The sequence below is a fragment of the Macrobrachium nipponense genome, chromosome 10 (assembly GCF_015104395.2).
Source record: "Macrobrachium nipponense isolate FS-2020 chromosome 10, ASM1510439v2, whole genome shotgun sequence".
NCBI classification, from domain to species: domain Eukaryota; kingdom Metazoa; phylum Arthropoda; class Malacostraca; order Decapoda; family Palaemonidae; genus Macrobrachium; species Macrobrachium nipponense.
Window position 1 is genome coordinate 48,645,924 of NC_087204.1, and position 13,660 is coordinate 48,659,583.

The 13,660-nt window shown below is 36.7% G+C and overlaps 1 protein-coding gene across 8 annotated transcripts in view; it reads right to left on the reverse strand.

Moving 5' to 3' along the window:
- LOC135223606 (ankyrin repeat and fibronectin type-III domain-containing protein 1-like) overlaps positions 1–12,017 on the reverse strand; it is a 682,119-nt gene extending 670,102 nt beyond the window's left edge. For 5 of the 8 annotated variants that reach the window (XM_064262189.1, XM_064262193.1, XM_064262192.1 and 2 more), the window contains exon 1: positions 10,310–12,017. In XM_064262189.1, the coding sequence (XP_064118259.1) occupies positions 10,310–10,443 (134 nt within the window). In that variant the 5' untranslated portion in view covers positions 10,444–12,017. The remainder of the gene's footprint in view (positions 1–10,309) is intronic. The other 3 variants (XM_064262185.1, XM_064262187.1, XM_064262186.1) reach the window with 3 other exon arrangements.
- Positions 12,018–13,660: the final 1,643 nt, after the last annotated feature.

Below are 13,660 nucleotides of genomic sequence, written 5' to 3' on the forward strand. Positions count from 1 at the left end.
TCTAGAAGTCATTAAGTATTCATTACTTTACACACCCACGAGCGCCCAGTACTTTTATGACCCGGCGCTACTACTTGTAATTAGCAAGACAATATGAATTCTGCTTCACATGAATTCGGCAAGCACGCGCAAGCATTCACACAATAGCTCTCGTCACAAAGTTTAGTTATAAATGCAACCAATTTTTAATCATAGAAAATGAACATCCGAAATACTCTATCATCTTAAAAATATTATCAATTTTGAGGCGGCAATGGAATATGAGAGAGAGAGAGAGAGAGAGAGAGAGAGAGAGAGAGAGAGAGAGAGAGAGAGAGAGATTGGTGTTGTTTAAACACACACAACTGCAGCTTTAATAAAGCTAAAGTGGGACATATACAAGCATGAGATGAAGGCTCGTCAGCACCTGGCAATCAAAAAGCAGATCCCGGGCGGAAAAGAAAAAGATTCATCACATTCAGCATTCCCATCAAAAGTGTTTCCCATCGAACAATAAATACAATGAGAGCTGGCTAGAAAAAAGTGCGGAATCCGACCGATTCTCTCTTTGAACCGGGCGACATGGACAGGGCACAACCGACGTTGTTTCACAACCCCCAACTCGGAATAAGATAAACAGTCACTTTTAAAACAAAGACTAATGGCATGAAAGCTCGGCGAAGGTCTGTTATTCCCTCTAGGCCGTCATCAAAGGATCTGCGGACTGGCTGATCGTCAGGACGTACAAATGGACGGAATACATTAATCTAAAGACACGATGATGAAAAGAGCGAGAGCATCCAGAAACTTGGAGCACAAGGAAAGGAGGAAAAATAAATGACAATAGAGAAAAAAGAAAGTAGGTTCTCCTAAACAGGCTAAAATTAGGAGTACATTATTATACTTATATTTAGGAACTAGCATCGAATTTTGTTTAAAAGTATAAAACCTGATCTTAACTTAGACAATTACTCAATGTTTTTTTATGTGCTCAGTAATTTTAAATTTTCTGTTTTCCAGCCAATAGTGACTGCATATTCTTTCAACAATGGAAAAGAAAACTTCTTATATAACTCTTCCCTAACGAAATCCCCCGTAGTAACTCTACTCTCCACTTTGTTCCCCCACTTTGAAAATGACTCTTGATGGTTGCAGCTAATGCTTAGATATAATTCTTCCGCTTTTTAATAGGTTTTGTCAATCAGTTTTATTTCCTGCGGAGTCCCTTGCTTCATTACGGTGGCGCTGTCAGACAGCAATGTCCGCCATGTCGATATTAACTAAAGTGTTGCCGATCTGTTTTTTTTTTTTTTTTTTTTTTTTTTTTTTTTTTTTTTTTTTTTTTTTTTTTTTTGTATGGTGTTTTTACGTTGCATGGAACCAGTGGTTATTCAGCAACGGGACCAACGGCTTTACGTGACTTCCGAACCACGTCGAGATTGAAGTTCCATCACCAGAAATACACATCTCTCACTCCTCAATGGAATGCCCGAGAATCGAACTCGCGGCCACCGATGTGGCACGTCAACACCATACCGACCACGCCACTAAGGCGCTAAATAATGCCGATCTGTTTCGAGGTCTGTTATTGATGTAGATGAAGCCCGTCTGTTTGAAATCGACATATTTTCCATCTGAACCTTCACCCCAACCCCCCTCCTCCTCCTCCTCCTCCTCCTCCTCCTCCCTCTCCCGTTTGCTATGGCTGTAGCCATTCAGTCTTTAATTAGTGGTTTTCTCTGAAACCCTTTAAACCTTCCTTCACCACCACCACCCCCTCCCCCAACCTCTGTTTACTACTGAATGCATGAATTATCTCAATCTACTCCTCATTTGTATTGCTAAGTCTATAAACTGCAGTTTCCAACAAAGATTAACCTTGAACTAATTAGTTTGCGCCTTTGCTGTTGACAGGCAATAATTGCCCGTTCTCTCTTAACTTGAAAAAAATAATTCTACCAATGAGCATTATAGATAAATTACCGTTTCAGACAATTCTGTATGCAGAAATATTACTATTTTTCTTGAATGTAAGGAAGTATTCAGATACCTCTCTCACTAGTTACAGAGTCCTTTAGAGTACTTCTTACTCAGTCAATTCCGACTTCTATCCAGCCTTCACTTCTCCACATGGATCCTTCTTTGACGAGTCAATTAAAAGCCTCTGACCCCTTCAAACATCCCTCCGTCCACCTGATAACCTCCTGCAAACCGCTTTATTCTCCAGTGATATGATCAAAGTTCCAAAATTTCTTTGTCTAAATGCATTAGGAATTGAGAAATGTCTGTAAAGACACATTTACTCGAAATGCTCTACTCTAATGATACTAGACTTAAACCTTGAGAGAGAGAGAGAGAGAGAGAGAGAGAGAGAGAGAGAGAGAGAGAGAGAGAGAGAGAGAGAGAGAATTATCAATTAAAGATGACGTGTATACACTCCTCAAATGGATCAGCAATACGAAATATTATTAAAGCATGTCAAATACTTTTGTAAAAATAAATCTTTGGTTTTCCGTTACTAAGGAACTGTCTGCATGATTATAAGGAATCAGTGTAATATTTAGTTGACACACATTGTCTACCTTGCAGGTACTAAAGCTTTATTTTGGCCAAAAATACGTTTGGAGTACTGCTTCTCTTCCTGGGCGAGTCTTATTTTTGCTTCCCTCCTCACATCTGAAGACTACGGATTTTCCATCCCATTCAAGTCAGGGACTTAATTCTTTCTGCTACTGGCCGGCCTCGTTCCTTGAAATCCTTGAATTCCAAGGAGCAATGAGCTCTCTACTTCCAAGCTTTGGAATTTCATTCTTGTTTCCGATCATGAATAAGAACCGGGCATCCTTTATAAAGCAGCTTCATTGCTTCCTTGAGGATTAAGACTCTATCTCTTCCCTTTTCTTGTCTTCCGTGTTTTCCATTGAACCTTGTAGTATAACAAGAGGAACATTAGTGACCGTTTCGTCGGATTTTGCGGTTATAATACATTCATACATTCATTATATATATATATATATATATATATATATATATATATATATATATCTATATATATATATATATATCCATCTATATATATATAGATAGATAGATATATATATATATATATATATAATATATATATATATATACACACACACACACACACAGAATGCGTATATAATTATATATATATATATATATATATATATATATATATATATATATATATGTGTGTGTGTGTGTGTGTGTTGCGTGTGAGTATAAATATTATACACACATACACACATTATATATATATGTATATATATATATATATATATATATATATAGAGAGAGAGAGAGAGAGAGAGAGAGAGAGAGAGAGAGAGGTATGTATATAAGTGTTTATGTGTGAAAACTTAATTATAAAGAAAACGATACTCGGCAAGCAGACATATTCTCAGATGAAAGCAATAATACCTCCATAGCTTTCACTTAAATTACATCACGGATACAGAATTCTAAAGATCTGTTTTCGTACACATGTACTTTACTTAGCTAGGCATATACAAACAATAAAATTCCCTGAAACATAAGCATAAGCATGCGTTTCTTAAACAGAAAACTGTATTATGATACGCCTCTCATGATATCATACATGTAAAGTGACATTGTATCACGGCCGAACTCCATTTATGGCAACGTAATGGTAGACGCCATTGCAAATAAGAGATGCTAATATCTATCTATCCCTTTTATTCTGGGAAAAAAATATGAGAGACACGGCCCAAACGGAAGAGCAATAACGTCTACATTAACCATACAACTTAATTTCTAACAGATGAAATACCATCGAACTGCATGAAAAAGAAATCTCACACGACAGCCAGTATGGAAACATAAGCTTGTCGCCTTAAGAGCATTGAGGTGCCATGTATCTGCACCGTCATGCAATCAGAAAACAAAAATATGACAAGCATATGCACATTTACAAATCATCTCACTATCCCAGTCACTTTTCTATAGGTTTTTGTATTGTTACTGTTGTTGCAATTATTCAAATGTTATTGGTGGTGACATTTTCCACAGTCAATATTGACATATTTACATTGTTATGGAGGTTGTAAAAGCCCCTTTAAAAGCCATTATTTTAGATAAAGCTTTGAGAGAGCGCGATATGACGGCTCCTGATCACAATACATTATTGGAAAACACTCAGCTCTCCTTCCGCCAATCTGCAGCTAAGAATGTTGTGAAGTTTGACCCACCTTTTAGTATAAACTTGAAGAGCAATGTGGTTCATTTAAAGAATGAAAAAGGAGCTTTCACCATGACTAGAAAACATCAGTAACTGAATCTGTACCATAATGATCTTCTCAACATAACGTCTCCAACACTTGAGAAAATGCTATCCGGTGTCAATCTCATTATTTGACCGTTTTAAGAAATAATTCACAATAAGTGGCAACATGTAGTATCTTTTTTTCAAAAAAACAGAAAATCATATGTACTAGGATATGAAAGCCAATAAGTATGAGATCATAAATACTGAATACTTGGATCAATTTTACTACATCATCATCACAAAGTTCTTTTTAGGGGACACAGTCAGTGATGGAAATCATATCAGCAGTTTATAGGCAACCACAAAAGCTATGATGGGATACTGTTTCAATTCATTAACTATTAAATCATCCCAAGAATATACGATGTCATAAAACTAACCGGACGGTTCCAAAATGGACTAGGGCTGGTATTTCATTATACACACGCACATACAGACACAAAATATATATAGATAGATAGATATATGTGCGCGTGTGTATCTATGTATATATATGTATGTATATGTATAGTATGTATGTGTATATATATATATATATATATATATATATAAATATATTATTTTCATGTATAGGTATGAAACTAATAATGATTCACATACTGAAATAAAGCAAGTTTAAGACCAGCTCCTGCCACAGTAATTTTGTGTGTTCGCGGATACAGACATTGTCTGTTCATGTGTGTAAACATTAAATATATATATATATATATATATATATATCCTATATATATAATATTCTATATGTATATATGATAATATAGAGAGAGAGAGAGAGAGAGAGAGAGAGAGAGAGAGAGAGAGAGAGAGAGAGAGAGAGATGTATATATAAATATATATATATATATATATATATATATTATATATAATACATCATACATACATACATGTATATAAATAAATATATATACATATAAGTTAAGTATGTATGTATACGTTTGTATCTGCACAAACAGACACACACACACACACACACACACACACACAAAATTAAGAGAAACAGTTCTTAAAGTTTGCTTTATTTCGGTAAATGAATCACAAGATTCGTAGTCAACGTTAACAACCTGAAGTTGCAATGTAATTTCGGATCTCACACTACCTGAAGGGTTCTTCAATTTCCCAGTCATTTTCCTCAACACTTCAGCCGCAAGACGCGGCAGCAATGAGCACGAGCCAAATTTAGAGGAGTTAATAACGAGGACCAACCTTGAATTCCTCCACCAAGAGCCAAAAATACTTGTCAAAGTATATTGTCATGATTAGTATTTAAGAGAATTTTCAATATTCCAAACAAACAGCAAGCCAATCTCAATGTTACTCAATGTTGGTGCAATCTCAATGTTACACACAGAGAGAGAGAGAGAGAGAGAGAGAGAGAGAGAGAGAGAGAGAGAGAGAGAGGTATTAAACAAGAATGTAGCCACAGCTGTAGCCACTATGAAAATCGGTGACATAACGCTACTAACTGACTCAAGGTGTCGTAACAACAAAGAATCAAAAATATATTTAAAATTCTATGCACGGTAGCTTCTGGATAAAGAATTGCGCTGTGAATAGCAATGCTTTCCAAGTAAATATAAAATTAGGAAATTCAACATACAACTTTTTATAGCACATAGTAAATCTGTGCGTGTAATTTGATCCTGAAAAATACAATGACGAAAGACCTTTACTGCTACTAATCCTATGTTTCCAAGACAAGGCAAACAAACTTACGACAAACTTTATAAATCACTAAGGAAAGGAAGCCAAGATAGACAGATCAAGTAACGGACCCCTGCCCTTTGTATGGGCGTTCACAAATATTTGCATTAATATATTTCCAAGTCGTTCCTTTCCTTCAAAAGCATAACCTACATACGATGGATAAACTGACTCATTTAATTACATGCTTGAATGACACCGCCTCTCTAGTATGATATACAGATATATAACATAGAGGTTAAATATATTCCTAATCTCAGTATTTCCGGATTCGATACGATCCATATTCCCGTTGTTTTAACTTCATTGCTAAGTTTATAGTCACACATGAAAATACTATAAAAAAAATAAAAACTCTACGAGTTCGTAGGGACTTGCAGTGTTTTTACAAACTTGTAATTAAGGACTATCTTCTTATAATAATCATTGCACATTAGTCAACAATTTTAGAAAAATAAAATAAGAATATTACTCGTAAAAAGGCTACTTTTGTAATTAGAGTTGTTTTCGTATGTGTTGTATAAATGTTTGTTACTTTATCCATAGTTCCATGATTCTGGGCAACTTTTAGTATCTAAAAGAATGCAAAGTAAGAGAAATGCACATCATGAATCACAGCACGCCAATATTTGCCGTGGCAGGGGAACAGAGATTTGGAAAGATACACTCTAGCCTGTTGGCTGAATTTTGCTTAAACTAAGCCTTCTGTAAGATGACAAGCGCAAACATTATAATAAGCAGTTATTAACAAACCTGATAGAGAAGCCCGGAATGACCAGGTAGGCCGAGCTAAACTTACGAGAAACCATACTGCCGATATAACATGAAAGAGCGCTATCTTCAAAAACAGACACACGTATCAGAATGATTACTGCCTGCAAGACGATTTGCATCGTAAAAGCTACTTCTTTATATTAGGATATTTTACAAACTTTCTACTAGCACAATTCATTACCTCAATCAAGCTTTCTGCCTATAAACGAGTTTTTTACAAAGAATATTGCCAGCATAACGACAAATTTTAGAGAGATCACTTGAATGTTAAATGAGATTTTTAGAAACCCACTGCCTTTGTAATCAGATCGATTTAAAAATTAAGCCATCATGATAAAATTATCAATAAGCGTACATCCAGCATCGCAGTATATGCAACACAACCTAATGCCAGCGCAGTGACAGGTACCAGAAAGCTCAATCTGATATATACCGAGAAGCAACTTATCATAACTAGAGTCTAGAAAGCTTATTGAATGGCTAAAGGGATCGAAAGCTGGCTACGAGCATAGCAAAATATTAAAATCTTTCAGCCAGATTAAAAACACATCAACAGAAGTTTACAGATAGGAAAAGAGAGCCATAATCTGCTACCAGCATAACGTAGTATATCAGATATCTTACTAAACATATACTGGAATAGCAAAACCTTGCTTGTGGCAGTAGAGACAACGTAAAGAAATAGACAAAAAATAATTATGCAAATAATATGTCATAAAATAGAAACATGCGAAAACATTTAACCAAAATTTTGCGGACCATTCGCAACTCAAAATAACATCATTATTATCCAAACATACAGTTCTGCAGTATTTTACTGGAATTTTATTTTAAAAAAACTTATTTGGGGTCTCATGTACATGTGTTTATGGAAATGTTTGGTGGAGAGAGAGAGAGAGAGAGAGAGAGAGAGAGAGAGAGAGAGAGAGAGTTATCAATTAATGACGTGTATACACTCCTCAAATGAATCAGCAATGCTAAATATTATTAAAGCTTGTCAAATAACAACAGTAATATTAAAATAAACTATAACCGGAATTAGCAAAAAAATAATAATAATAATAATAAATAAATATAGAGGAAACTATTTTATCACAATGTAACTTCCTTAAATATTAATACTGCATTCGAAAAATCTTACTATACATACAAAAATGAGGGATTTCTTTGCTCTGTGTTAAAAGTTCTAAACACGTCTACGGAAATTAGCCGATTATCATCACATTGACAACAATTTATAAACAATTTTGAAAGCTTTTAGCAATAAAAACCCGTGGAAGTGGCAAGAATGCTATTTGCATTCTATTACTTGATTTGGAAAACTAATGGCGTTCGTCCTTCTATAAACACTGAATATAAGCATAAAGAAATAAAAACACAAATTAAAGCTGGTGATGAAAGCTCATTACATGAACTCACAGATTGTCACAAAAATATAAAAATTTATTTTTTCGTTATATATAATTCAACCGGCAAAATTCTTAACTCAGATTTTCATTTCCTATAAAAAAAAAAGAGGAGTTCTATAAGCCAATATGCCACACTTAAACATTCACTCCCCCCCTAAAATCAAAGAGTAAATTTACGGTACATAGTAGGAAATTTGCTTTGTTACTGAACCCTGTATTACAGCTTTATTAGTGCATGTTAAAAAACCAGTATAATGTGAAGAACAACTTATCTCTATATTGCATAAATGTTAAATCTATCTTTCGTCTTAGCATAAAATTTGTCTTACAATATAAAATTCGTTTTACATTAGTATGAACTTTCACCTAATTCTCCGTTGCTATGTTATAGTGACTATAATAGTGATGTCTAAAGTCTCACATACCATAGCTAATCACTTCGGCGAAAACCAGAACTTAACCAATTTCGCTCCAGCGATTTTTCCTTACCACAGAATGCTTCGCCAGAAATACTAGATCAACTTTCATACTTTTGACTCGGCTCTATTATGTTCTGCCCATTAAGTCTTGGCTACTCTACAACAAAAAAGAAAAAGTCTTAACACACCTAGAATTTTTTCCTTTTCAAGTATAGCATCCCTTTTCCCGCGTTTTCTGTATTTCATGTGTTATTTCTTTTTTTTATCTACAGTGGCCCTTATCCCGTCGGAAAAACTACGTACATGATAAAAATCTAGGATTTTCCGTAGCGCCTAACTTTAGGAAAGCTCTTTACTTTAAGGAGGGAAGTCTCCCGAAATCTAGAGAGCAGCTTTTTGTAGAATATCAGAAAATACGTAGGAAGGAGAAAAAGGTCTACAGGATCTTTAAATGTACCATCATTTGAATTAAGGGATAACATTAATATCGATAATCGTAATGCCAACTCGATCCATGGAAAATACTTCCATTATACGTACAGTTTCCAAACATTTATGTAACTTTTTTCCGTGAATCACCTGAGTATAAAATACATACCCGTACAGTATGTATGGCTCCGCCCGCCGGTGGTTTTGAAGGCCAAGAGTCATGTACCTATCAATTGCTACGTGCTCTTTAGAGAGAGAAAAATTCGCAAAATCTTTTCACCAGTTTTCCTAATTGAATTTATTCATGCATTCAGATATTAATTGCAAAATATTTGAAAAAAAAAAAACAATAAAAGTTTATTTGAGTATTCATAACATAATAATCACTTGTCCACTACTTGACCTTCCGCCTAGAATGATTGAAATAACGCATCAATGGCGATTCAGTGCGAATCGATAAATGGGATGACCCTTTCAGCATACAATTTGCACCTACATTACGGGATTTACAGTAAATTCATTCTAATTATGAAATGTAATTAGTCTAAGAATACGTGAGTGCAGTCATTGAAAGCTTCGATACTGGCGAAGCAAGCAAGCTATGACACTAGGTACGAGTGTGTTGTTTGGTGCTTGCAGGCACTAAATACCTCAAGTGCCAACTTTATTACTTATGCTGTACAACACTATGAACACACCACACCCTTACACTTCTGATTCTTGGGGTCAAGGCGTCACCCACTCTAGTCGTGTAACCAAAGATTTATGGAACAAGTTTACAAGTTAATTCAAATTTAAGCTAGGTAGCTTTTAATGTTTTAATATTCCAAGATATTCTTGCTAGAAATTGCATGAAATAATTAAATTGTAAACCTGCCGAGAACAGACCTCTTTCCCTCGAAAATTTAGAACAGTGATATAAGAAGTGAAAATTAAGAATTCTTTTTAAATCAAAAGTCATGAAGTAACTGGTCAGACTCTAACAGGAAAGTCAGAAGAGGCGTCTTTTGAACCTTCAACCCCAAGAATCAGCCTCATAGTAATCAGCCTACTGATACACATCGCAGTGCTTTAACACCTAAAAAAAGAGTAAACTGGCTGTGCTTCATATTTTGCTTGTGTGAAATAGTAACACGTAGCCATGAAGTTAACCAACATCTAATAACAACTGCCCTTTACTACTCATGTTCCAAAAAGGAGACTAAATGGTAATCGTAACAAGTCTGACCAAAAGACGTCTCTTCATTAAGTACAGAACAGTTTTCTTCTTTAAGGATTGTTTTTCCCTTTACCTTTTCAGCTTTGCTCTCTTCTTCTTGAAAGCTCTCTTGACCCGGATGAGGATGAAAGCAGCTGTTCCGAAGCTCACGGAGGGCATCCTCCCCTTGGAGGGTGATGGAGGAGGTTCTTCGCCTTCCTTCTCCATCGTGATGGCTACGGCGAGGGCGACGATGAAGACGGTGGTGACGATGGTGAGGATGTGGGCTGGAGAGAGGAAGAGTCCTCAACAAGAGCAACGAAAGCAGGAGCAGTGAGTGGTTGGAGGGGGAGGGCTAGCAACGACAGGTTGAGGTGTCAGTAACAGCAACAGCAGCAATAGAAGTAGCAGTACCAGTAATTTCTATTAATGAGCAGCAGCTGTGAACGAGGAAATCAGGAGCACAGAGTAACACTATTTATCTCTTCTCCGGAAGGATTCCCAGTGTTTCGAAAGGAGCGCCATGACCGTCCCAGAGAGGGGGTGAAAGGGCGAGGGGTTGGTTCAGGGGAAAACGGAAGGATCGGTCAGCCAAGAGAAACGCATAGACACAAGAAGATGCTTTTGACAGCGTCGTCGTCGTCGTCTTCCTCCTCCTCCTCCTCCTCCGCCACCTCCCCACCTCTTCTTCAACGCGACTCGGTGGTGCTTCCCTTCACTCTAGGATGAGAGATGACCTTCGAGGAAAAATCATCCGTAAGGGCACCAATAGCAGCAGTAGCAGCAGGGTCATGGGTCGCCATCACTCAGAGCAAGTCAAACTGCGATCATCGAGTTGCCGAAAGACGTCAAGAGGAGTTGTATTTGTTGCTACATTTTCGCCCAAGAAATCATTGCTTAATGAAACAAAAGAGAAGAAGCACATTTCCCACGTAATCGATTTACTACTTCAATATCCAAGATGACTGATATTCACCAAAGACACCAAACAGTCGAATTTCATCTTCAACTTTTGAAAGTTTCCTGCACTAAATGGTTAATGTATTGAAAATTAAGAGCACTAAAAGCCAATGTGTTTCAAACTCAAAGTATTTTCATCTTTCACAGCTAACACATTTCATGGAATCGTTTCAGATCAAACTATTTTCAGCAAAGTCCAGTATAATACTCTCTTGGTTTTACCTTGAATGGAAAGATGATTGATTTTGCCTTTTTTTCTATCAAAGGAAAAGCACATTTGTAAAGGTAAAACACCTTTTAGGAATAACTTAGTATTTTCATCAAAAAAAAAGAAATGAGCGCTGGTAACCAGATGTGATTCAACGTGGACGTTTCATTTATCCAGGTAAAATTAAACTATTCATTTTGGTTCACACTAGATGCAAAATTTCCACCGGGTATTTAACACCATCGCCACTAAGAGATGGAGATCACTTCGAGGCAGAAAAGTTACAGGAGTGGAATGGAAGGGAATGGAAAAGAAGAGTGGACGAGAAATTCTGAAAAAAGGGAACTAACAGAAGTCACTGAAAAGTGTGATTATACGAACAAAGAAAAGTATTTGACGGTGTTAAAAGTGGCAGTGTGATAGACAGAGAGGCACATTAAGGTACACCATAGGGGCAGCAGGTGTTAACAGACATTGGCACGCGTACACACATACACACACGAACAACGAAGGGGGGAGCAGGTCTCCGCCCCTACCCCCTAGAGGACTAGAGTAGCCCCCTAGGAGTGTGCAGGAAGCAGGAGGGGCCCACACGAAGCGTCAGGGGGAAGCGACACGCGTGTTTCCACTCGGCCGCCGCTACCGGTTCTGGCTCACACCCGCTCAACGGACCTCCACTTCGCGACCCAGCCCGACCCATCTCGCCCTTCCTCCTCCCTGTCGCACCACCCACCCCTTCCCCTCACCCGCCCCCTTGGCTATTCCCTATCACCACCCCAATCATAACACCACTACCCCATCCTCAACCCCGTCGGAGGCGACGACTCACGACCTTCCTATCCATCCATCCACTCCCTCCCTCCCTCTATTCCCTGGTCCCTTCATCACTCGCTTCTTCCTTCCTTCCTTCCTTCCTCCTTCCCATCTATACTTCGTGAACTCCTTTCCCTAAGCTCCATTTTTCTATATCTCTGGAAAGTGAACAAAAAGGCCAATCCTCTCCAACGAAGCACTTTTCATCCCAAACGTATTCCCATTCTGATCGGGATCATTTGAAAATAAGCGAACTTAGTTCAAACAACTTTCCAGACTCGGAAAATGAATGTTGTCAGTTGATGGAATTAATGTTAATAGAAAATAGGACTAAAAGATTTTAGCGAGGCAAAACTCATATAGATTGAATGCAACTACCTCTAAAACAAATGGACGTGAATGACAGAAAATTCATAAAATAAAATAAAACAATCAATACACTGCATCTCGTAAATGATAGTAAACATCAAGAAATATCACATGAAAATAAACCATAATGCAAAATAATTGCACAAATAAAATCCTTTGACTTCACAAAAGTTTTTATATATATATATATATATATATAATATATATATATATAGACACACACACACACACACATATATATATATATATATATATATATAGACACACACACATATATATATACACACATATATATATATGAATGAATGAGAGAGAGAGAGAGAGAGAGAGAGAGAGAGAGAGAGAGAGAGAGAGAGAGAGCACATAACAAAACCTACTTTTATCTACTTATATCTCAGCCCTAAGCTGGATGATAGCATCTGTTAAGCTCCAAAACCCATTCTTCTCTAGAACGCCATCATACAAGAGTTACAGCCAATTTAGGACACGCTAAAAATGTTGTATCAACCGATTTCTCTATGCCATACGGTTAAAAAGAAAACCATTTTGACAAAATAAAGACCATTCACAGTCTTTGTTTTTCTTTCCACAAGTAAAGATAACTTAAATAACTATCTACATTTATTCCTAAATTGGACATATGTACGTGCAATGGATTGCAATATATAATAAGTTACCTACAATTCACAAATTAACACACAAAAGACACAAAAGGAAAAAAATGGGAAAAGAACGAACCTGCCAGAATAATAAAGGGATGGGAGAATATTTTGGTATATAAACAAATCCAGGGACATTATTCAAAACGAACTACTTCAGATACAATTTCCTGGAACGAGAAATACAAATGATCTGCAAAGCCAAGCAGAAGTATGCGATTCACTGAATACAGCCGTCACTCCACAACATCCACATCAAGATGACAGCAACGACAGCCTCGTGAAACTTTAATTGATATCAAAATGAATGAACGGAAACGTGCCTATATCCTTAAATACACTTCCAGAGACCATAAAACACAACTGGGTGTTGTTTCAAGACTACTACCAAGGGGATGTTTATTTACACCCATTCATGGATGTATACTCACGAAAA